This window comes from Thermobia domestica, chromosome 9 (assembly GCF_964235325.1).
Source record: "Thermobia domestica chromosome 9, izTheDome1.hap1.1, whole genome shotgun sequence".
Lineage (NCBI taxonomy): Eukaryota > Metazoa > Arthropoda > Insecta > Zygentoma > Lepismatidae > Thermobia > Thermobia domestica.
The window spans coordinates 276,596,934-276,620,189 of record NC_137462.1 but is presented as its reverse complement, the minus strand read 5'-3'; the positions used below and the strand labels follow the sequence as shown (position 1 = coordinate 276,620,189).

The 23,256-nt window shown below is 36.2% G+C and overlaps 1 protein-coding gene across 3 annotated transcripts in view; it reads left to right on the top strand.

The window, feature by feature from the left end:
* Positions 1-23,256, top strand: part of klg (klingon) — a 1,029,592-nt gene that overhangs the window by 412,655 nt on the left and 593,681 nt on the right. For 2 of the 3 annotated variants that reach the window (XM_081726053.1, XM_081726052.1), the window contains exon 2: positions 2,492-2,536. The exons of the other annotated variant lie outside the window; for it this stretch is intronic. In XM_081726053.1, the coding sequence (XP_081582179.1) occupies positions 2,492-2,536 (45 nt within the window). The remainder of the gene's footprint in view (positions 1-2,491; positions 2,537-23,256) is intronic. 3 annotated transcript variants of the gene reach the window in all.

The window sequence follows — 23,256 nt, the reverse complement described above, 5'->3', positions numbered from 1 at the left end:
GTCTTCTGTAGCTGCGTAGATATTTGCACATTAATCAAATGTAAACTGTTTTATTTTGACCTATGTTTCTAATGACAGTACAAAAATCCTTCCATAAACATTTGCTGATGTTCAAATCCCATTAAAATTTGTTTTTACTAATGATTCTTATTTTTGTAAATATATGTCTTGATGCTTCGTCAGTCCATATATTGCATGGGAGACCCGGGTTCGATTCGCGGCGGGACCTCATGTGGTTCGGATTCCACGTTAATCTGTAAGTCCACGTCTCATATAGCCTCGCTGCTGAAAGGGACGCTAAACTAAAATCAACTCAACTCGTCAGTCCATATAAAAATTCAGTTTAAGTTCGATACACAAGTCACGGAACAATACACTGATTCGAAAATTTGGACGAATACACTCTCCGGGGCCGCGGTGGTTCATCAGTAGAGCGTTCACTTCTGGTGCATGGGGTCCTGGTTCGATCGCAGCTCGCGCCAACTAAACTTCGTGGTGTACAGTCTGCAGCAAAAAACCTGCAACATAACCATTTAAGTTTATTGTGAAACAACGAAGTCTTTTGCTCCAAAATAAGTGTGCAGAGGATTATGCCGAGGTTTCTCTTGGCGTGATTCGTGCCATTTAGACGTTATGTTGATTCTCTACGCTGTTAGGCGTAATTTCACAATACACTTAATGCTCATGTTGCGGGTTTTTTTGCTGCATACTGTACAAATACCGTGTGCGTGGGTTTTCTCGGGGTTCTCTTGTTTTCTCCCATTTTATTTATTCCACCATTCCATTCATTTCTCTTCATCACCATCTTTTTAGCCTAGCCGGCATAAACATGGAATGTAAAACTTAGAGATTTTATTTCTTTTCAATACACTCTCCATTTTCTAGAAAGTTCAAATACATGCAGTGTATTATTAATTCTAATCCTAATTAATAATAATAATAATAATAATAATAATAATAATAATAATAATAATAATAATAATAATAATAATAATAATAATAATAGTTTTACGTCGGAATTAACAGTTTGATTTAAGATATCGCACACTTTGGTTTAGGGAGGTAATAATGACACAAACCGATGCACTAATCAGACACCAGATATCTAAATTAATGTATGGCGGGTTATAATGGCAGGGACCGGAAGATTGGACTTCTGGAATCCGAACTCCTATTATCCTTGGAATATTGGGTATCTTAACAGTATTATGTATGGGAAAAATGGAGTCCGAAGCAATGAGTTAAAGTTCGAATTTCTTCGTCATGTACCTCATTCGAGAGATTTAACTCTGTCAGATTATTTTTTCTTTCTAAACTTGACAGTATGGTTAGACGGCAAAAGATTTACCAATAATGAATATACGGAGTCTTCGGTTAATTATTTTTTTGAGAAGTGTAAACGGCTCGCACTATAAATAGTGTACCGAAGCTATTCAACATCGCTGGGAAAAGTGTATCGAGCTAAAAGGAGTCTATGTTGAGATATAATTAGGCCTATATTTTTCCCTTTTTTATTTTTGTTTTCTTCGTTAGACCAGATACTTTGGGATTACCCTTTTATTATTGGCAACGAACGACATACTTTTACTTTTTAGCACCAGAACTTTTTTTCGATTTTCTCGAAAAGTACGCATAAGAATTTACCCCAGTTTGTCCTTTTATTAATCTAGATATGATCTATTTTTCGAAGTATGACTTATTTTTGGACAGTTTAGTTAAATAGAGAATAAAGTTTAAAGGTTAGTTATAATTTTGACCTATATTTCATTAACCAAACTACATTCACCTTGCTACTATCGTGATGAGAAGAATATGTTTCAGTACTAGTCTCACCTCAGTAGATGCCGTGGTGATCGCTCTACATAAATTTTAAAGTTTACAAGATAATCTGTTTTTCTCAGTTTTCTCGTAAACTACTCAGCGCCGTCTGCCAATTAGTGTACGTTTGATTTTTCAACACTAACAACATTATAGAGTACCTGTACTTCGCACGGAGAGAATATGTTTCATTTTGGACATAAAGGGCTTAATTTTTATTTAAACGGCGTCGGAAGTGTCACTGTTCGTCTCAGCGACCCCGAAAACTATAGATTCGGCGCTAATAGTGATCATTTTCGATCATGTTTATATATGTCTTCCTCTCCCGTTCCTACAAGTTTCAGGGCTGAATAATGGATTTAAACGACATCGAAAGTGTCACTGCTCATCTCAGTGGCCACGAAAACTATGAATTCGACACTGATATAGGCCATTTTTCGATCATTTTTAAATATCTCCACCTCCTCCCCTTCCCTTAAATTGCACCGTCAAAGTGAAATGATAAAAAATACTCCCAGACCCGAACTTCTGTGTTGAAAATTTGATTGAGATCGGTCGGGTAGTTCAAGAGGTACAAAGTCGCAAACATAGTGACTTTCATTTTTATGTATATAGACATATTGTAATAATAGTACTGAAAAATATTTATACTTTCCACTTTATTTATTTACAGCAACAAGGCGAGAACATGGACACCCAAGCGGAGGATTGACGTATAGTATGTATTTCAAACTGACTCTGGTATCGCACCTTTTGAATTATTTTTTTCGAAAGCACCAAAGAAACGTTTTATATTGCATACTAGCACATGGCTACACACAAACTGTGGACGATATTTTCTTTCTGTATCCTCTTCTTGCTTCGCCCTTTTGTCCTGCGTCTTTAACGAATTCGTTTAATAACATATGTAAGAGGAAGATTCAGAAAGTAATGCTTTAAAGATGATACCTTTATTTGCCTTTGACAGATGACAGTGGAAAGCTTGCAATGTCAGCTACAAATGGTAGCATCATTTTACCACACAGTTCCTATTACGGGCAACACACTTGCGCCCATGGTGGAAAGACTACAGTAGTCTTTCCACCATGCTTGCGCCAATGTGAAACAAGGTTCTTAATGTCGTCGGCGAAGAATTGTGGTGGCTGCTGGCTACAGCATTGCCGAACTGCCGCTTCCACTTCCGCGTCACAACTGTAGCATTGGCTCTTAGCAGGGTAACCCTTAAGAGTCTTCATCCCGGCGAAATTAAAATACCAGTAATTTTACATTAATTATGTGATATCTTCAAATAGATAAAATATAATCGAAATGTGGAACAAGAGCGCCCTAGACAATATCATTTTACATGAGAAACCGATATCACGACTCACTTATCTGCTTTCGATTTCGAGCCATTTTGAAAACTGGCATTTATTTTCGCGTTTCTAAACAGCTGAAAACGGAAAGCCACTAGGTGACTTGTGATAACGGTACCTCACGCAAAATAATATTGTCTAGGACGCTCTTGTTCCACATTTCAATTATCTTTTATCTATTTGAAGATATCACATAATTACTGTAAAATTAGCGGTATTTTAATTTCGCCGGGATGAAGACTCTTAAGTTTGGGGAAGAGCTAAATGTGGCAGGGTGCAAGGTCCGGACTATAGGAGGATGAGACAGAATGTTAACAAACACTTTGTCAGCAGATGGGACAACTTTGATTTTTTTTTTTTTTTTTGCCGGGGAAGAGGACGTGTGGTGGCTGACGCCTCGTTTCCGGGTCGTAATGGTGCACCCACGACTCGTCCCCGGCGATCATTGTTCCTGGGCGCACAACTTTCAGCAATCAGAATTCAATGACAGCCCGCTTATGTCACCACTGGATCCATGGATTGCTCCATTACTCTAGAACGAGAAGAGATAAGAAGGTGAAACAAGTTACATTCTATAGCTTAAACATCAGTGTATTAGTGATAAATTGTTCAGAATGTTTCCAGTACTGTTGGCCAAGTAGTGGGCTTGGAGGCATTACGTTCTGAATCACCCTTGTATAAGGGAGCAGCTCGTATGTTAGATGTTGCCTTTTCTCCGTAATTATCAACAGTAAATTTTGCAGTACGTAATATCCATAATTACATTATGAAACAACGGGGAATTATATACTTTTAATGCAGTACACTATCCGATCTGACACTGTAAAACACTCCATACCCTGCAAATAACTGTATACTACGTGTATATTAAGTATCTTTTAGTTTAAAGTCAGAAATTTCAAACTGAATCGGTTGCTCCAGTTTTTGTCCGTTGGTTTTGAAATGGGTTAAATTGAAGTCTGTAAAATCCGAAGCATGAATGTATCTTGATTGTGCTATTGCAAACACATTTAAGCCGTACGCTAATAAAACTGAACAATGTAAAACAAAAAGCTTAATAAAGATGCAAAATGGATAGCTGATTCATCACTTATTTGTGTAATTGCTAAAAACTACGAAAAAAACATCAGCCAAGAAAATTTGTCAGTAAATCGAACACGGGACTTCCCAATTAGGAAGCAAGAGTGCTGAAGTTTCTGTGTCGCGGCGAAATTAAAATACCGCTAATTTTACAGTAATTATGTGATATCTTCAAATAGATAAAAGATAATTGAAATATGGAACAAGAGCGCTCCAGACAATATTATTTTGCGTGAGATACCGTTATCACAAGTCACCTAGTGGCTTTCCCTTTTCAGCCATTTAGAAACGCGAAAATAAATCCCGGTTTTCAAAATGGCTCGAAATCGAAAGCAGATAAATGAGTCGTGATAACGGTTTCTTATGTAAAATGATATTGTCTAGGGCGCTCTTGTTCCACATTTCGATTATATTTTATCTATTTGAAGATATCACATAATTACTGTAAAATTACTGGTATTTTAATTTCGCCGGAACGAAGACTCTTAACACAAAATGTGAACTCTTCGTCTCTCTCTCTCTCTCTTTCTCTCTCTCTCTCTCTCTCTTTCTCTCTCTCTTTCTCTCTCTCTCTCTCATACACACACACACACAGACACACAAAAATAAAAAAAAAAATAAAAGTAGACCACGTGTAGAAGCAGCCGTGTTACTTAAAAAAAAAGTCCAAATCAGTGAAAGACAGAGATTTATGTTCTATTTCCAGAAAACAAGTCCAAGTGGAAAAGAAGAAAAATAGCAAAACACAAGATTTAGTGGAAATACAAGAAACAGAGAAAAAAATAGAAATAAGATAATGTTCGTCTTTTGCCATGGCTGTGTATCTAAAGCTTTAAATATTGATTTCGCATAAGAACGATTTTCAATGCCACGTGATATATTTCGCCTATATTTCAACCGCAAGGGAAGTTAGTGGCTTTTATTTAGAGTTTTATTCCGCTGTGTCGAGCTGTGTGAAAGAAGTTTCCTATTAAGTGACGAACTTCGGTTTTTTAAAAACTTTTTTTTCATACTTTCCCTATCTTTTGTGTCAACTTTTTTCTTATTTTTCGTATTTTTTTTTTTTTTTTTTTTTTTGAAAACTCTTGGTGTTTTTACAAATACGGATGCTGCAACAAGTTCTCAACCACAAAACTTTCTGGTGGCATGCCAAAATCAGTATGCAATAAATGATGCTGGGTTGTATGTATGTAGTCTTTGTATGTGTGAATATATAATATGTGTGTGTGAGTGTGAGGGAGACAAAAGAGGGAGTAAGCGGTCGTTATCAATTGTGGGTCCGGAGGAGCAAAAAAGATTCAACCTTCACACAACGTTGACGGAGAGGAAACACGTGTTTGTTGGGTGGGTGGGTGGCTGGCCATAGAACGCTCATATGAGTCTTTCGGGACATGATGCCACCACATTGTGCTCACAGCATATTCATTTCATTCAGTGTTAATCGTGGTAAGTGATCTGGATATGCGCGCTATAAATATGTTACATCATCTCATGTCTTTGACGTTACATAAATTTAGAAATCATCAGCTCGTGTTCTTTCCTTCTTCTATCACATGTACAATATTTTCAAGTTGGAAGCCTCAAGAAATCAACGTTTATAGATAATAAATTTAAAAATACAGTTCTTATTACGGTCCGGCACAGTAACGATGTCCTTGATATAGTAGAATAGAAAAAAAAGTATGTAATTCTGATCACGTTTTGACACAGTAACGAAATCTTCCTTATAAATCCATCTATTAAAATGCTACAATAACAATAAAAACGCCTGAACTCCAACCTGTAACTTTGGATTTCCGACCTTTGATTTACGGTTATTTGTGATGCACGTTTAACAAAAACCAATATTTTAAAGTATGTGTACTTTAAATAAATTATTTAAATACATCTTTTTTTTAATAAAGTTTATGTTTTAAAATTATTGTTCAAAGCCTTTGTATTTTAATAAGCATTCTCCAAAATCAATGCAAATGAATTGTGCTGTCATCTTTGGAGTTCTTTTAAACTATATGTTTGTGGACGTTTATATGTTTGTGGCCAATCCTTTCGCCAATGAGATCTCGGAAACTACAGACTCTAGAAAGATGACATTTTCATTGATCGATTGCAAATTTTGCATTGATTGTCCAGTACTAATTGAATATTTAAAAAACATGGCCATTATTTCTTTATTACATTTTTACGTGTACACTGGAAATGTTGAAATAAAAAAAAAAATCATATCCTATGCATTATACATTCGAACACCACATAGTTGTATATAGGGGTTGTATATGTCTCAGGCGTTTGTTTCATGGACAAATTATAATGAAAAAGGACGGATAACTATTTCTTCAGTCTAAGATGAATCTTTACTTTTGGAGTGTTTTGCCCAATGAACACCATATATAACTGACATTATAATTAATTATATATGTAACGTATTTGCTTATTACATACTTCATGCAAGAGTAAAGAAAACACTGATCATACATGAATTAGAAACTTCAACCGGAAGTAGGCTCAAATCTTGTAAACGGTGCGAGATACTGAAAAAAAATAATCGAAAAAATCTTCCCTTTATAGAATCCTTTGCCGACTTTCATCACGACGTCTTAAACTTTTGTCTGTAAAGGGACATGTACAGATGTGAGGAATGGCAAGGAGATTCATGTTCATATGTGAATGATGCGCTGTGTAGAGAGCGCAGGCTCAACTAGTACAATTAAAAGTGAGAGTTCTTACTACATTCAACATGGCGACATTGCCTTCCCTATAGATAGGTATGACCGCAACAATTTTTGTAGAAGTAGTTGGTGAGTACTTCAAATTATATGCCCGTAGCCAAACTTTCTCCATAAAAATTGTTGCGTGAGTACTTAGGATTCTGAAACATGGATTTTTAGATAGGACACATATTAGTTTCTAGGTAAAGTCTTGACACGACTACGGTAGGTACCATAGTTTTGGAGCTATGAACCTTTAAAGTTCATTCTTTTATGTTTTCGGCAGCGTATAACTCCGAAAGGAAGCATTTGTGCACCCATGTTGGTCCATACTTTTTGTCTTATCTTGGTGGAATCACCTCCCAAATTGTCGGTGTTGTTTTGAAACACCCTGTATATAATTTTCACCAGTGAACTGGTGGTAATTAAAATTTACTTCATAAGGCTGAAATTTGTTTCCCTGTACAAATGCGCATACTGTGTTTTGCAACACTAGTATAGATTTAATGTTGTCATCTTTATTCAAATGGTGAGGACCATGTGCAGAAAGCAAAACTGTCATAACACGATGCTATTAGCTCACATAGTAAGTGATCTTTAGTGTTGGAGAACTCAACTTTGTTAACAGGTACTTGGAAGATCAAATTAGTAAAATTATTTATTCATTGTCTTTCTAACAAAGAAACCAAAATTTTTATTTACTTGCAGTTCTTTATGCGAGAATTACACAAATTACGAGAATTAGATATCGTTTTACGCAAGACATCATTTTCTTTAGGAAAATATTAACTTCAAAAGACTAAATTTTCCCGTAGGAATCAAACAATATGCATATATTCATCGTTGACACTTAAGCTTTGTAAAGGATCAAAGACCTAATTTGATGTTAATGCCATTGTAATGGTATTAGGGTATGAGGCTATGCTGGAAATATATATATATATATATATATATATATATATATATATATATATATATATATATATATAAGTTGTATTACTCAACCATTTTATTGTAGATATATGATAAGCATTTTATATGTTTTCACATATTAGAGTAAAGGCAGATATTGAATGAAACCGTCAGTTTTAAACGACATATTGTTTGCTTTATTCCCTTAGGAATCGTTGTTTTAAGCGCCTTGTGTTTCTCATTTGTTGCTTGTTCCGCCGGCCCAAGGGATTAACATGCGATTTTCCGCTACATTTACTTCATGCTTTGACGAGGCTTCCTCTCTTGCATAGTTCAACTTTGTTCTCTTTCATTTTCTTTTTTTTCTTTTTTTTAATCTCGTCTCTGCTTTCTCTCTCTTTCCGTACAAGATATAGACTGACAGTAATGCTTACTTGTACCTTCAAATTAGTTTTGTGTATGTCAAAACTTTGTTACCTGCTGCGGGAAAGCACTTCCTTTGTTTGATTTGGCTCGTTTTGCAGAATATTGGGAATTAACATGCGAACTTTGTACTCATGCTCTCTGGTAATAATTAACACACACAACTGTATTTTTGTCTTGCTAAAAAAAAAAAAAAAAAAAAAAAAAAAAAAAAAAAAAAAATTCAGAAATTACATTATTACTGAAATACCTAGGTAAAATTAAACGAAAGATTTCAGTTTTACATCCCACGCTTATGCCGATTAGGCTAAAGGAGACAGTGCTGAGAAATGAGTGCAATGGTGGAATGAATAAAGTGGGAGAAAACGGACGAACCCCGAGAAAACCCACGAATACGGTGTTGGTCCACGACAAAGCCCCACTTGACACGAGCTGGGATCGGACCACGGCTTCCACGCATTAAAGGTGAATGCTATATTGAAAGAATAGTAATAATCCTTCTTATACAAGCAAAACATTTCAGTCTGGGTAACAGTAAGTCCTTATAACTAAAAATAAGGGGCACGGTGTCTCAGTGGTACTGTGCTTACCTTTGGTGTGTATACCTGGTTCGAATCCCGTCCACGTAAGTTTGTGGTGGATAATATCGTATTCGAAGGTTTTCTTGGGGTACTTCCGTTTTCTCCCACATTCTCATTCCACTAATTCTTTCATCCTTGACTTGCCTTCCTTCGCCTCACGGGATAATCGTGGGACGTTAAACTGAAATAGCTACAAATAGAAATAGCTACACTTTCCAAGTTGAGACATCACTTGCACGATACCTCTTTGACTCGAGACAGCTTCAACTCTGGTCTCGCCAAAATAACGTGATTAATAAACAGGGTCCGGATTTTTATGTGCTAAAAAAAACTTTAAAATCTTTATTTTTTGTGTATTAAAAAATTATTTATTTTATTTATTTAACAATCACCAGATACAGCTCAGAGGCCATTTTACACTGGATATCTAACAACAACAACAACAATGGAAAGGATTTGGGAAGGTATCGGCCAGGGCCTGTTTAGTAGGTACCATCCCGGCATTTGCCTGATAGGACTGAGGGGAAACCCTAGAAAACCCCAGTCAGGATGGTCGGCAGCGGGAAAAGAACCCACGACCTCCCAAATGCGAAGCCAACGCTCTACCACCACTTGAGCTACTTCGCTCAGTAATTAAAAAATATTTGCTAAAAATTAAAAAAAAAAATATTTAACAAGAAGTAACAAGGAAAAGTATGGAAATACACCCAACATAACAAAAATAAATACTTGTACTCACCAATAGCTCCTATTCATCAGAGGTCGAAATTCCATGGGCATTGCATAAAATAACGTCTTTTCCAAATTGTCCATAGTAAAGCCATGCCTATTGTCACGGAATAATGCCTTATATTGAGAAAAGGAACGTTCTGCATCACACGATGTTAACCTCGCGCATTTGAAAAGGGGCATATCACGAATATTCACAACACCAATATTCACATCACGAATATTCACACCACCAACTTCACTTTGTGTTTTGGCCTTCCATTACTTCAGATATTTTACATAGTGTTTTTTATAGTCAATGTTTTTCTCAAACAAATCCTTATTTTTTTTTCTTATGACTTCAGCTTTCGAAGCAGAAAGAGCATTCAGCTTTCTTTCAACGCACTGTACTTCTTTAACCGAAGTACTCAATAAATCTCCCATAGTTTCTAGTTCCTTTGACTTTTCGGGTCAAGAAACCGAAATTGGCAGATATGAAAGCCAAGTCACATTACAAGCCACTGCCATTTGCTAAATTTTGAATAACTTCAATGGACGAAACATCGTCTGGGTTTAGTTTAGTTACTATAGATATAAATGGTTCAAATTCTCCGTATAAAATAGTACTGCATTAAGCCACGTACCCGACCGCGTGATTACGTGGACCAGGATTTTTTTTTTTTTTGAAAAGTTGAATTCTAGTTGGCGATTTTATGATTCCACCCCCACCCCCATTTGACATTAACTTGTCTACTTTAGGATAAAGGGTTCGGATCTTTTCACACAATATATGTAGGGTGTGTACGACACGTCGCGTGAATAATATTAGGGTAGCACACAGAAGGAGCTTCACCAGCTTTCCTAATATAAGAAGCAACATCAGTCAGGAAAAGCAAAATATTGTGATATTTCACACCATTCGGCCACAAAATGTGCAAAGATTCATTGAACACCCTGGCATTTGTCACGTGATTCGTGACTGAAAGTTTTAGAGTCTAGCAAGAAATGTTATTTGGAAATTATTTCATCATTTTTCAGTATACCTTTTCGTTTCCACATACGGACCTAATGTGTGTTAATGTTTCTTCATAACACCTAGGTAGATAGTTTTTCCGAAGCGTTGACTCATCTGGAGGACTTAGGTTCGTATATTTGGTAAGAAAATTTCGAAGCTAGTGATTGTTTATCATATACAGGGGTATGTCAGCATGTCATTATGGAGCCTATCATTTTTACGATGTTAATTTATTTGGAGAAAAAGAAAACAATTTGTTGTGAAATTTAGAGTAACGGAAAATTACAGATAATAACGGAAAATAACGGAAAATTATTAAAAATATGTAGGTCTATTATATAAATGTCCAAAGTATTTATTTACATAACTTTTCAGAAAATACGTATTTTATGTGAAATAAAATTTGTAATTTACACTTGCAGACTCTTAATTGAGATAAAAATTTGCTTTGGGCTTGTACGTGTTAAAAAAATACATTTTTATATATAAATCCGGGCCTTATTAATAAAAGTACTATAGGGCTTGAAAACGTAAGTTTGCGGTAATTGACCTTCTGATTGTAACATAATATAGGAAAGGGGGGCAAGAGTACGCAAATTTCAATTAAACTTATATATTTTGGTAAAAAATAGTTACAACGGAAAACTTTTACATGGAACACAAAACTTGAACTCTCCTTTACGAAATGTAAACGCAACTTTTATACACCTCTGTCCTTGGAGGAACTATAATTCGTAAAATGAAACCATTCAAATTCGTACTCTTGCCCCGATATGTGGGGCAAGAGTACGAAATCAAAGGGGCAAAAGCACGCACTCATAAGAGCATTAACAATTATCACAGATGAAGGTGTCTACTCCTTCATATGATGTGCATTGTTCATGCCACCATTCATGGGATCTTGCGCACTTGATCCAGTCTTCTATTGGTTGATCACTGTAGATGATATTGCATAATGGACACTCGTACACTACTTCCTCACTGACCTGAGGAGTTACCTTCGGTTGTAGCTTTCTTGGTACAAGTTGATGTTTGCCTTTGCTCTTTGGAGGGCGCCGTTTCAGAAGTAAGTTCTGCTTGAAAGGAGAGGATGTCAGAATCTCTGATTGACCTCTGGAAGATCAAGATTTTTTTTGTTTGAGGGTTTGGTGGCAGTCGGAGGAGGACTGACAACCACCAAAGGAGTGCATGATGTGGACGGTCCACATGGGCCCCTGCTTACTTCCAGTGAAGATCCAGCTTTACTCATTGAAGATTTGGTAACAGATGAAAGAGAAAGAGCAATCGGCAGAAGACTGTTTGAAGTGGACAGTCCGCATGAGCTCTTGCTTGCTTCTAGTGAGGATCTAGCGTTACTGGTTGAATATTTCGTAACAGATGAATGAGAACGAGCAACCGGCAGAAGACTGTTTGAAGTGGACAGTCCGCATGAGCTCTTGCTTCCTTCTAGTGGGGATCTAGCTTTACTGTTTGAAGGTTTGGTAACAGATGGAGGAGAACGAGCAACTGGCAAAGGAGGGTTGATCTGGATGCGCCGCATGGGCCCATTTTTACTTCCAGTAAATCATCCAATGAACGATTTTGGGCTTTATTCAGATCTGATGCTTGATTTGTTGCTTCAGGAATGCTTTCATCTTCAGAGCTGGCTTCTACATTTAAGTCTACCACATCCACAATAGAAGGAAGAAAATCATCTTCATTGAACACATCTGGATTCAGTGGGACAAGTCCAGATTCTTGACCAAGCCTCAGTAGACAAACTCGCAACTTGGAATTAGGCGGGATGGATGATTCCTCATCCATTTATCACACACTGTTGAATGCCAGGATTTCAGTGGGTCAAAAAAGGAGCGATCTAATGGTTTCAAATTATGGCTAGTATGGGGTGGTATACTCAACATTACTATCACATTTTGCCTGCAGAAATCAATCGCCTTGATTCAAATGTGAGAGGTTTGATTGTCAAAAAGTAACAATACTTATTCGTAACAGAATTTGATCGCACATGTTAGTGTAAATAATATAACCATTCTACGAAAAGTTGTGAGTTGATGAACCGGAATCAGATATCATTCCCACAGAACCCAGCGGCGAGCCATCGAATAATTCTTGTTTCATTCGTTTTCTGGGAAATATCTGGGGAATAAAGGAACCAGATGCACTCACCAGGAAACAGCTGTTATGTTAACTCCAAAATCACTAGATATAGTTTTATTCACAACTGATTTTTAGTCTACTTTTGAAACTTTATGTGGAACCGTACTTATGCCAGTTTCGTGCATGTTATAGATATCCCGTGGAGGAAAGCCGTTTTCTCTTACAAGATCTTTTAGACAATTAAAAAAGCGTTCAACTTGTGGCTTGCTAAAACCACAAGCTCCCCCCAGACCAATCTTTGAAGGCTGTCGCAAAGCAATAGTTAAATGTCTACGACGGAAAGACTCTGTCCAATCTCTTCCTGCCGTTCGATTCACATGGCTAAAGGATATTGGGCAACTAGTTACGTTCAGCAAAATTGTATGCCATTCTTCTTAGTTCTTTTAAAGTTAAGTCATAGAAGAATTGATCCAGTAATGTGATATATTCCACTAATTCGTTCTCCATTTCTTCGGTAAATAGGCCTACTAGCTTTATTGTGCCTAAAGACGTTGCAGATTCTCATTTTAAAAAAGGAAAGAAAAATTCTTAATTCTCCTTATATCAGTAATGGGAATGCATAGGATACAAAAAAAATCAGATAATGTTTAGACCCTTTATAAAAATATATTTCCAAATTCAGCTTATTCCATCAGTTACAGAATGCTTGTCACCTACGAGGGTAACTTTAAAACTTCTCGAGCTATCCTTGATGAAGCTACATATTGTCAAATGTTAGGTTAGGTTAGCTTCGTATATCTTTATAAGATTCCATACCAATCATTGGACTGATACCGCCTTATGCAGAGTCGTTTTAACGTATAATTACTAAAGGACTGACTACTACAGGAGACATATGGTAGTCGAACTTTTTAGTATGGTGCTAATCACGCGTCAGAACGACTCTGCATAAGGCCCATTGAAATTTATTACTGAAGACTACTGACATTTAAGATAAAAGAGGACAAAGCGTAGCATTTCTGAAACCTGAATAAAATAAGCAAGAGTAATGTTATTCAATAACTGCAGATTTAACTATCTCACACGTTTATCTGTTTCGAAAACTCAAACACCACCTTAGATACTGTTATGTAAGGAGTGGTAACATATTTAGAATAACAATTTATCTCTCGTACATAAGAAAATATCAGGATTCTTTAGAATTCTTAACGTTAGAGGCTACATATGGGAACCAGTATTAGTAAAGTTTGCCTCACTCTCTATTACAACGGAATCTACATTCTTTTTTGATTGTTAGATCTAAATAAAATTGGATTGTTTTTTTCATAGAACAGAAGGGGCAAGAGTACGCACGCGTACCCTTGCCCCGTCGGTATCTGCGTACCCTTGCCCCCTCACTACACAATTGACTTTCCCGTGATGTTGTACAGCCAACTGTTGGAAGAAAGTCAATATATTCCATCCTGTCAAACAATGGATATGTTAGAAACTAACGCTTTATAGTACTTTGAATTCGTTATAAAATTGTGTAAGTTATTCATTAACTACTTATGTCCCAATATTATATCAAACTATTAGAAAAACATAAATAATTATCTAGATAGCTTGTAGTTTGCCGCAGCACAGTCAAACTTGTTTAGGTTCTAGACGCCATTAACATCAAACTCCACGTGACGCATTATTGCCATACGCGAATATATTCACCTGATTTTAGGGAATCGTATTCTTACCCCCCACGTACTCTTGCCCCCCTCTACTCTACATAAAATGTTAATAATAATGATGATATATATGCTGTCAACAACGAAATTCTAATTTAGATAATATTCTTTTCAGAATCTAGTTTTGTGATCGGGAAAGAAAACAATTGCTATATACTTAGTATAAATATCTAGTAGGATATAGATTTATATTTAAACGATTTCCGGTTATATACGTTAAGTTACCCAACTAATCATTTTTGTTACCAGTTGCCCCCCCCCCCAAAAAAAGTAGATTTTATTTGGAGTTGAATGTTCAGCTTGCATACGTGTGTTTTTGTTACAAACATTATAAATCTCTTGTAATGATAATTTTATGCCATTCTAGCCTCATTTTACGTTGTAAATGATAGTTTATGTAATATCTCTTACTTAAAAATCATTTTGGTTATCGAATTTTGTAATAATAATATATTGCAAGTAAAATATGAAATTCTTTTGTAAGATGAAAATGAGGTATAAATTAAAAGAGTTGTCATTAATGACCATTAGCAAAAAAGCCCAACTGAATAATCCTTTAAAAATCTTATCATGTGGTTTCTCAAATATATTTCAAGAATTTGTAAATGAGAACAGCATAAATTTTTGAAAATGTTTACTTTATCAAACATAATTCATGTTCTTCCGCTGTTCGTTGTCCCGGATGGTCTTGGTTACTCGTTTGGCGGAAGGTATCCTTGTGAATTGCTGAAGCGGCACCGGCGCTTTTACAAAGGTCCCCATTAATTCTAACACTTGGCTGTTATACATCTTGACTCTTAGGCCTACTTCTTACGTGGTAGGAATACTAACACGGCTTCAAAGCTATCGAAAATACTTATATCCACGTTACATATATATTACATGTATGTAATTGCATTAACACCTAACGGGAATGCCATTGTATGCTTTGGAACCTTGTTGAGTTTGGGAAGTAGTTGTGAAGCTTTCTTTCAATAGTGATCATCAATGTGTGAAATTTCTTTCTGAAGTAGTAAAATAAAGATACTTTAATCTCCATTCTGAATATCCTTATCTTCTTCAACGTTATTTCAACTTAATTGTGTTTGTGAATGACAATGACTATGAATTGTATTCAACATTTATACAAAAACACAGTTCTAAATATTTAAGAGTCCCTATCACTGCGAAATTAAAATACCGCTAATTTTACAGTAATTATGTGATATCTTCAAATAGATAAAAGATAATCGAAAAGTGGATCAAGACCTCCCTAGACAATGTTATACTGCATAAGGTACCGTTATCACGAGTCACCAAGTAGCTTTCCGTTTGCAGTTATATAAAAACGCGAAACTAAATGCCGATTTTCTAAATAGCTGGAAATCGAAAGCAGATAAATGAGTCATGATAACGGTATCTCACGCAGAATTATATTGTCTAGGGAGGTTTTGTTCCACTTTTCGATTATCTTTTATCTATTTGAAGATATCACAGAAATACTGTAAAATTAGCGGTATTTTAATTTCGCAGTGATGAGGCCTCTTAATATATCATTATAGTAACTGTTTCGAAGAAAATAATGCAATACTTAACTTTTTATAACAATCGCTGTAATGATAGATCAATTAGCCAGTCTTCTGAAAGATTTTTTTTAAATATATAAGGTGAACCAAAAGTAGATGGAGAGTAGCTGGAATAGGGTTCGTGTTAGAGATAGACTATAACAATTGTTTTGATTACAACTATGTTGTTTGTGTTACATTAAATTTTATAACCAAACTTATGTAACTTTAATCTGTTATTAAAAAAAAATCAGAGAATCCATAATGGGAAATAATTTAAATACTAGCGTCAGAAAATCAGTGCTAAAAGAAAACTGCAAGTCTCAATATGCAGAAATCGTTAGAAAACGGGTTGAAACATTTGGTACTCAAGCCCCCAAAAGGCAGACCATTTATCGCATTCTTCCATTTGATACCACTGACTCAGTTCTGAATACTCTAAAAGCTGACCGACCGAAAACAGTTTGCACAGAGGACGATAACCAACTTTTCTCCGAAGCATTTCTTCCAGCCCCCCCCCCTCCCCCCGCAAAAAAAAAAAAGTATTTCACGAACTTCTATTATACGAATCCTGAAACCTATTGAATTGAAAAATTGTCGACCACGGTTATTCATGGTTTCATGGAACATAACCACGACAGTAAATGAAATTTAAGATTATGCTGATCAAAATTAGAGAAAATCCAATAATTTTAGATAACATTGTGTTGACCGGTGAAGCTTCTTTTAAATTATCTGGTCACATTAATAGACATAGCCTCCGGTACTTGGGGTCCTTAGTTCGATCGCAGCTCGCTCCATGTGGACTTTGTGGTGGACAAACACCGTGCTTGCGGGTTTTCTCGGGGTTCTCCCGTTTCCTCCCACTTTCTTCATTCAATCATTTCATTCATTTCTCATCATCATCGTCTCCTTTAGCCTAACCGCCATAACCGTGGGATGTTAAAGATTTCATTTCATTAATAGACATAGGCTCTAGTTGTGTTTACTGGTACAGTGAGAACATGCATTTAACATTGGGAGCAACAACTAAACTATATGGAGTGGCATTTCAAGTTTTAGTGTTTTTAGAACAATTTCTTTTATTGATGAAACAGTCACAGGTGACAAGTTGCTCGAAATTTTAATGAACTAAGTTATTCACGGTTATGAAAGTGCTCAATTCACATAATCTTTTTTTCCAACAACATAGGGTCCTTTACATTTTTGTATTAGTTAATTTAATTGTAATATATGTAATATGAAAATAAATATTATTTACTGTCCACTTACTTTTGGTTCATCATATACAATATAGCAAAACCTCTTTTAAAACACCCAAAATCGTCTTGAGAGGTGCTTTTAAACTAGTATAATAATGAACTGCGAATTTGGAGGAGTAAAACGTAAGAGCCTGACGTACTAAAAATAATACAAAATTTATCATTTTTCTCTTGCTTGTTTTTCGTAAGTAAAAGGAGATAATGAAATACAACTTACCACAATTATAGTTAATATTATTCTACAACAGAAAATATGATCGTGAAGAATTTTCAGTGTTGCCATCTACAGAAATTACAGTTTTCCCGGAATAAATTTCCCCCCAAAATCTAAGTTAAGGCAGCGACTGGAGGAACGAACTCAACTGCATTTGGTTACGTAACATGTTGTCTTAAAATCCTGTGAAGTACTTTTAAATAATAATTGTATTTAGTTTGTAATAAACAAAATAGTTTTGATATACAGTTGTTAAAATTAAATAATAATGTTATTTAAAAACTAGTTCACCTGATACCGACACAACATGATACATAATCAAATGCAGTTGAGTTCGTTCCTCTAGTCGCTGCCTTAACTTAGATTTTTGGGGAAATGTTTGCTAACATTATAAGTACTTCAGTATGTTTGTTATGCAGTTATGTTCGATACAAAAATCCGTTTCCGATATTCCAAGCATTGATCTTACGAAGACTTAATTACAATGAAGTTAGTGTCGCACGTTCAGTGTTCTTTTGTACTTATGGTTAATTGCACTCGTTTCTTTTCACTTAATTTTATAGTCATATATAGCTTAATACAATACTACAGGATGCGGCACGTAAAACCGGCCCGTAAAGTGAACACATAAAATGAAATGTAATGTATTGAATATGATTAACTACAACACATAAATGAAATGTAATGTATTGAATATTACTACTCACCTTCACAGCAGCCTTCACAGCAGCTGCTGAAAGTGTCCTCCGCCCATTTCAACACACATGTGAGCACGATTGAGGAGATTCATATAACCCTTGTCAGTTCTTGTGTTGTAATGCTATTGGTGACATCCTGGATCCTGGTCTTGAGTTCTTCAATTGTGTGTGGATTTGTTTCGTATACTCTTCCCTTTAACAGTCCCCATAAGTAAAAGTCACACGTACACAAGTCTGGTGACCGAGGAGGCCACAAGTCTTTGCTGATTGTCCTCTCTGGTGTAAACATCTCATGCACAAGGGACAATGATGCAGCTGATGTGTGGCATGTTGCACCGTCCTGCTGAAAGTAACATAACTGACGCTCCTCTTCGGTCAAGTGTGTATAAAACTCCTCCAGGATTCCCATATACACGTCACTGTTCACTGTCGTCTCAAAGAATATGGGCCCAATAACGCGTGTGGCGGAAATGGCACACCAAACACCAATCTTCTGATCATGCAAGGGTACCTGGTGGATTGCGTGTGGATTTTCTGTCGACCAATACCGGTTGTTTTGGGAATTTACGTACCCAGACAGGTGGAACCACGCCTCGTCACTCATGATGAGCATTAGTGGATCCAAGAAACCAGAGCCATGAACAGAAATGCACCCTCTTCTGCAGGTCAGGCTCCTTCAGTTCTTGTACAACACTTATCCGGTACGGTTTTAACTTCAGTCCCCTTAAAACACGTCTGCACCTTCTCTCACTCGCATTAACCTGTTGACTCAATCTCCTGGTTGACTTTCGAGGACTTCTTGTCATTATCTCCTCCACCTGCATCTTTAATTCAGGTGTGCAGACAGATGGTCGTCTGTTCCTGGGAACATTTTGAACCGTTCCTGTACGCCGCCGTTTTTCAATCAATTCCTGAATGGTGCTTTTTGCTGGCACAGAACGTCCTGGAAATTTCTCCCGAAACAAATTCTTTGTTTTCGCAAAAGATCCAGTGAGAATGAACCCTTCAACAATGGCAACACGCTCGGGTATCGAATACGGCATTATCACACACTGACACTCACCCGGCTTAACACAATGAGGCCTTTTTCTCAACTGGTTTCGACAAGTTTCACTGGCTGCGGCTGCACGTGACTGCTGCAGGTCACGTAAGTCGACCCGACCTCGACACGCCATCTCTTGGTAGGAAGGTAGATTATTTAAGTGTTGCCAAAAACACAATATACTAGAATATTACGACGGGCCGGTTTTACGTGCCGCACTCTGTATTACTCTTGCGTTGTCCTACGTAAGAAAAAAAATGTTTAAGAAACGAAGTAAGTATAGGGTCTTGATTGAATTGTGTTAGCAGAATGTATGACGTAATTGTGTCGTTTTTTTCCACGGGATTTAACCTGCAGATTTATTTAATTTTAGAGTTATCTGTAGTCGAAACTTTCGTTCCCTGTAATCTAAATATTCAAATATTCGATACTACTTTCATCTTTTGAATAATAATAATAATAATAATAATAATAATAATAATAATAATAATAATAATAATAGCGCAATTTTGAGGGTATTGCAGATTTGAAGAAAACTATATTTCTACTCAACTTTTTGCCTTCGTAGGAGGATGTCTTGGCAGAGAATATGCGTTTAAATGCCTCTGTCCACGTGCTGAGTAACTTCGCTTTCTTCGGTAGATTTTCTCGTGTCAGAGATTTTCTTGTCGACGATGTTCCTTCTGAACGTCTTCTGGGAGCCAAAATCCCTCAGCTTTTCACAACATGACCAATGTTGCTAACTGTCCATACAAATAAGTTGGTTCCTTCTTATAGGATATTCACTCCACTTTCGTATAAGTAACCTGATTTACATAGCTGTTGTATATTTAAAAAGAAAACAAATTACGACAATTAAAAGCATTCTTTAACATGTTGTAACGTTGTGAAATGTTTAGGATCGTTCCCCAGCAGCAACGTTTCCGTTCAATTGCAATTTTTTTAAATTTCTTTTTATAAATGTGGGTCCAGCAATTCTCTCTCTCGTGCTTTTAATACTGTGGTCTCGAGTTGGGGGCCGCGGTGGCTCAGTGGGCCGCGGTAGAGTTCTCACCTCCGGTGCTTGGGGTCCCTCGTTCGATCCCAGCTCGCGCCGTATGGACTTTGTGGTGGACAAACACCGTGCTCGTGGGTTTTCTCGGAGTTCTTCCGTTTCCTTCTACTTTCTTCATTCTACCATTTCACTCATCTCTCATCATCACCGTTTCCTTTAGCCTGACCGGCATAAACGTGGGACGTAAAACTAAAGATTTCATTTCATTTTTTTTTTTTTTTTTTTTTTTTTTTTGTAGTCTCGAGTTAGGCAGATATTTGGTTATTACTTAGTATTCTGTAGCAATGAAAACTAGATGAATTAAGGTGTAGTGAACTCACATCTAGAGAACAAAAAATACCGACGATGGATGCTCATGTGATGACCACATCATTCAAATAAAAGCAGCCAGAGCGGACATAGCCGTTCGTCATTTTTAACGCAAAAGAACTCTTGGTTCAGTTAACCAAACTTACCGCACACTGAAACTGTTCTTTTGTAAATGCAAATGATCTTACATATTGGTACATTCTTTTCCTTTGCAATATGCATGTACACTCATGTCCAAAATTATTGTCGCATGTCTACAAAGATGATGATGTAGGAATATAATTTGATAACGAATTCGTCCGGATTTCTTATAATGTTAGTATGTGTATAATCGGCAAAGACATGAATGTGGCAAATCTCATGTCACAAGAGCAGTAAATAAAAACAATAAAACGAAAATAAAACTTTCCTGTCCATTTAGCAACATTTTACTTTACTCATTATAACTTTCGTATTTATAATTCTTTCCCTATGAAATTTACCACAAATATACATTTCCCGATTATACGCATAGTATCAGTATTAAAAGTACCCTGCAAAATTATTATCAAATTATATTCTTACAAGAAAACAGTTATAGATATGCGACAATAATTTTGGACATGAGTGTACATATAACTAGAGATGCAAGGGATGAAAAAGAAACCCTGCCTTTAAAAGGTATTTGAATGAAAATTTAGTTTTTTTTTTTTTATAATATTTCATTTTTAGTGGAGAGAAATAGTACGTTTCTTATTCTGAAGAGAAAATCCTGAAAAAATTCAAGAATCAAAGAAAATTTACTATTCGATAGGAAAGAAAACTTGCAAATCGTTAGATGCAGTGCGTCTTATAAACCACTTGGGATAACAGACCTTTGTAAACCTGAAAAGCTTCAACGCCATCTGTTAGTGACCCAATAAACTACGAACACGAGTCTCTAACAGAAGTATCAGTAACTTTTTTCGACCTAGTGGCTGTCACTCCTTTGATTCACGTGACTTCGCAGTTTGCCTCACCACGCTGAAGAAACTCCGAAAATCGGAAGGGAAATGGGAAGCACCGGCCGAGAATCGAACCCGAGACAACGCGGACGTGAGACTAACGCTATAACCAGTAGACTATAGTATCCTTCAATGCGTCTTCTAGTTCCTAATGACAAAAATGGTTAAGTGAAATGTTTTATAGTATTAGCAATAATTGTTGTGAAAATGTAGTAGGTTTATGAATACGTCTAAAATCCTAGTCCTATCCTAATTACCGTATGTATAAAACTACATGAACTCACCGACATAAAATAACGGGTACTTCCGGTTGACATGGAATGTTGAAATTTAGCATATTTTAGCTTTTCGGGACTACCCGACAAGAAAATTGACAAAAGTGAATATTTTAAACTTTAGGGGGTCTAAAGGAGGCATGAAGAAGTTCCCATGTTATATAAATGGGTCTTTTTTTTTGTACCTATAATCTCATGTTCTAGGTACTTGGAGTTGGAATAAAAACTTGAAATCCGGTATGCTTGTACGTTTTCGTTAGCGTGTACCTAAGTAAATAACCAAAAATAAAAATTTCCAACTTTAGGGTGGTTTTATGGGCAACTGAAAAATAATTCGCATGTTATTTATGTGAAACAACTTCTACACCCCAAAATGTTTAAGCACTTCCTGCAGGATTAGAATGATAAAATTTGACATGATTGTAACCTTCCGGGACTGTCGCAGGAAAATTACAAAAAATGAATATTTTTAGTTTTTAACGGGTCGAAAGTTGAATGAAGAAATTTCCATGTTATTTAAATGGACGTTTTCTTGTGATACAAAATCTTATCTTTTTAGATAGTTGAAATTCGAAAAGAAACTTTAAATTCGGTAGGTTGAGCAAAAGTGGGGGGTCTGGGAGCGGAATCTCCAGCTATTTATGTATAAAATAAAACAATATTATTACTATACACAACTCTTATTGAGGCTGTTAAAATATGAGAAGGAGAGTGTTTTAGAAACTATCCACAAATTTCTTATTTCAAAATTTTTGACACGATATAACAGAAAAAAATTAATTCTCTGAATAATCATATTAAACTAACATCATACCCCCCCCCCCCGAACACACACATACAAAAAAAAGTTTGTGGCTTTAATGTTGTAAAGTGAACTCATTGAAGCTCACGAGAAAATGTTTCCCGTACGGAGAACGCGATGTAAGCAAGATTTTATACTAAAATAAAAAATGGTTTAGTGTTTACTTTTTTGGTTTGTGGTACTATCTTCTTGTGTGTCAGATTATATTTAGGCAACTAGTAAAATATACAGATCAAGATGTATAACTAACAAATATTTTTGATATGATGGTTAGGCAACCAAAATGACACTTGGGGTGTGCAGTTGCATAACTTGCACTTGCTGGCAACAAGTAAAATACAGGTTTCAGAAACCAATCAAAACAGCCAGCCGCGGACTTCATATAGGACTTAGAAATATTGGTTGTTGTAATGGAATTTTCTTAATTGTAGAGTCCATAACAGCGAATGGGCTGTAGTAACTCAGTGGTAGAGCGTTCATCACTGATGCATAGGGTCCTTAGTTGAATCTCAGCTTGCGTTAAGTGAGCTTTGTGAGGCACAAACATCGTATCCGTGGGTTTTCTTGAGGTTCTCCCGTTTCCTCCCCCTTTCTTCTTTTCACCATTCCATCCATTCTCATCATTACAATCTCCTTTAGCCTAGTCGGCATAACTGTG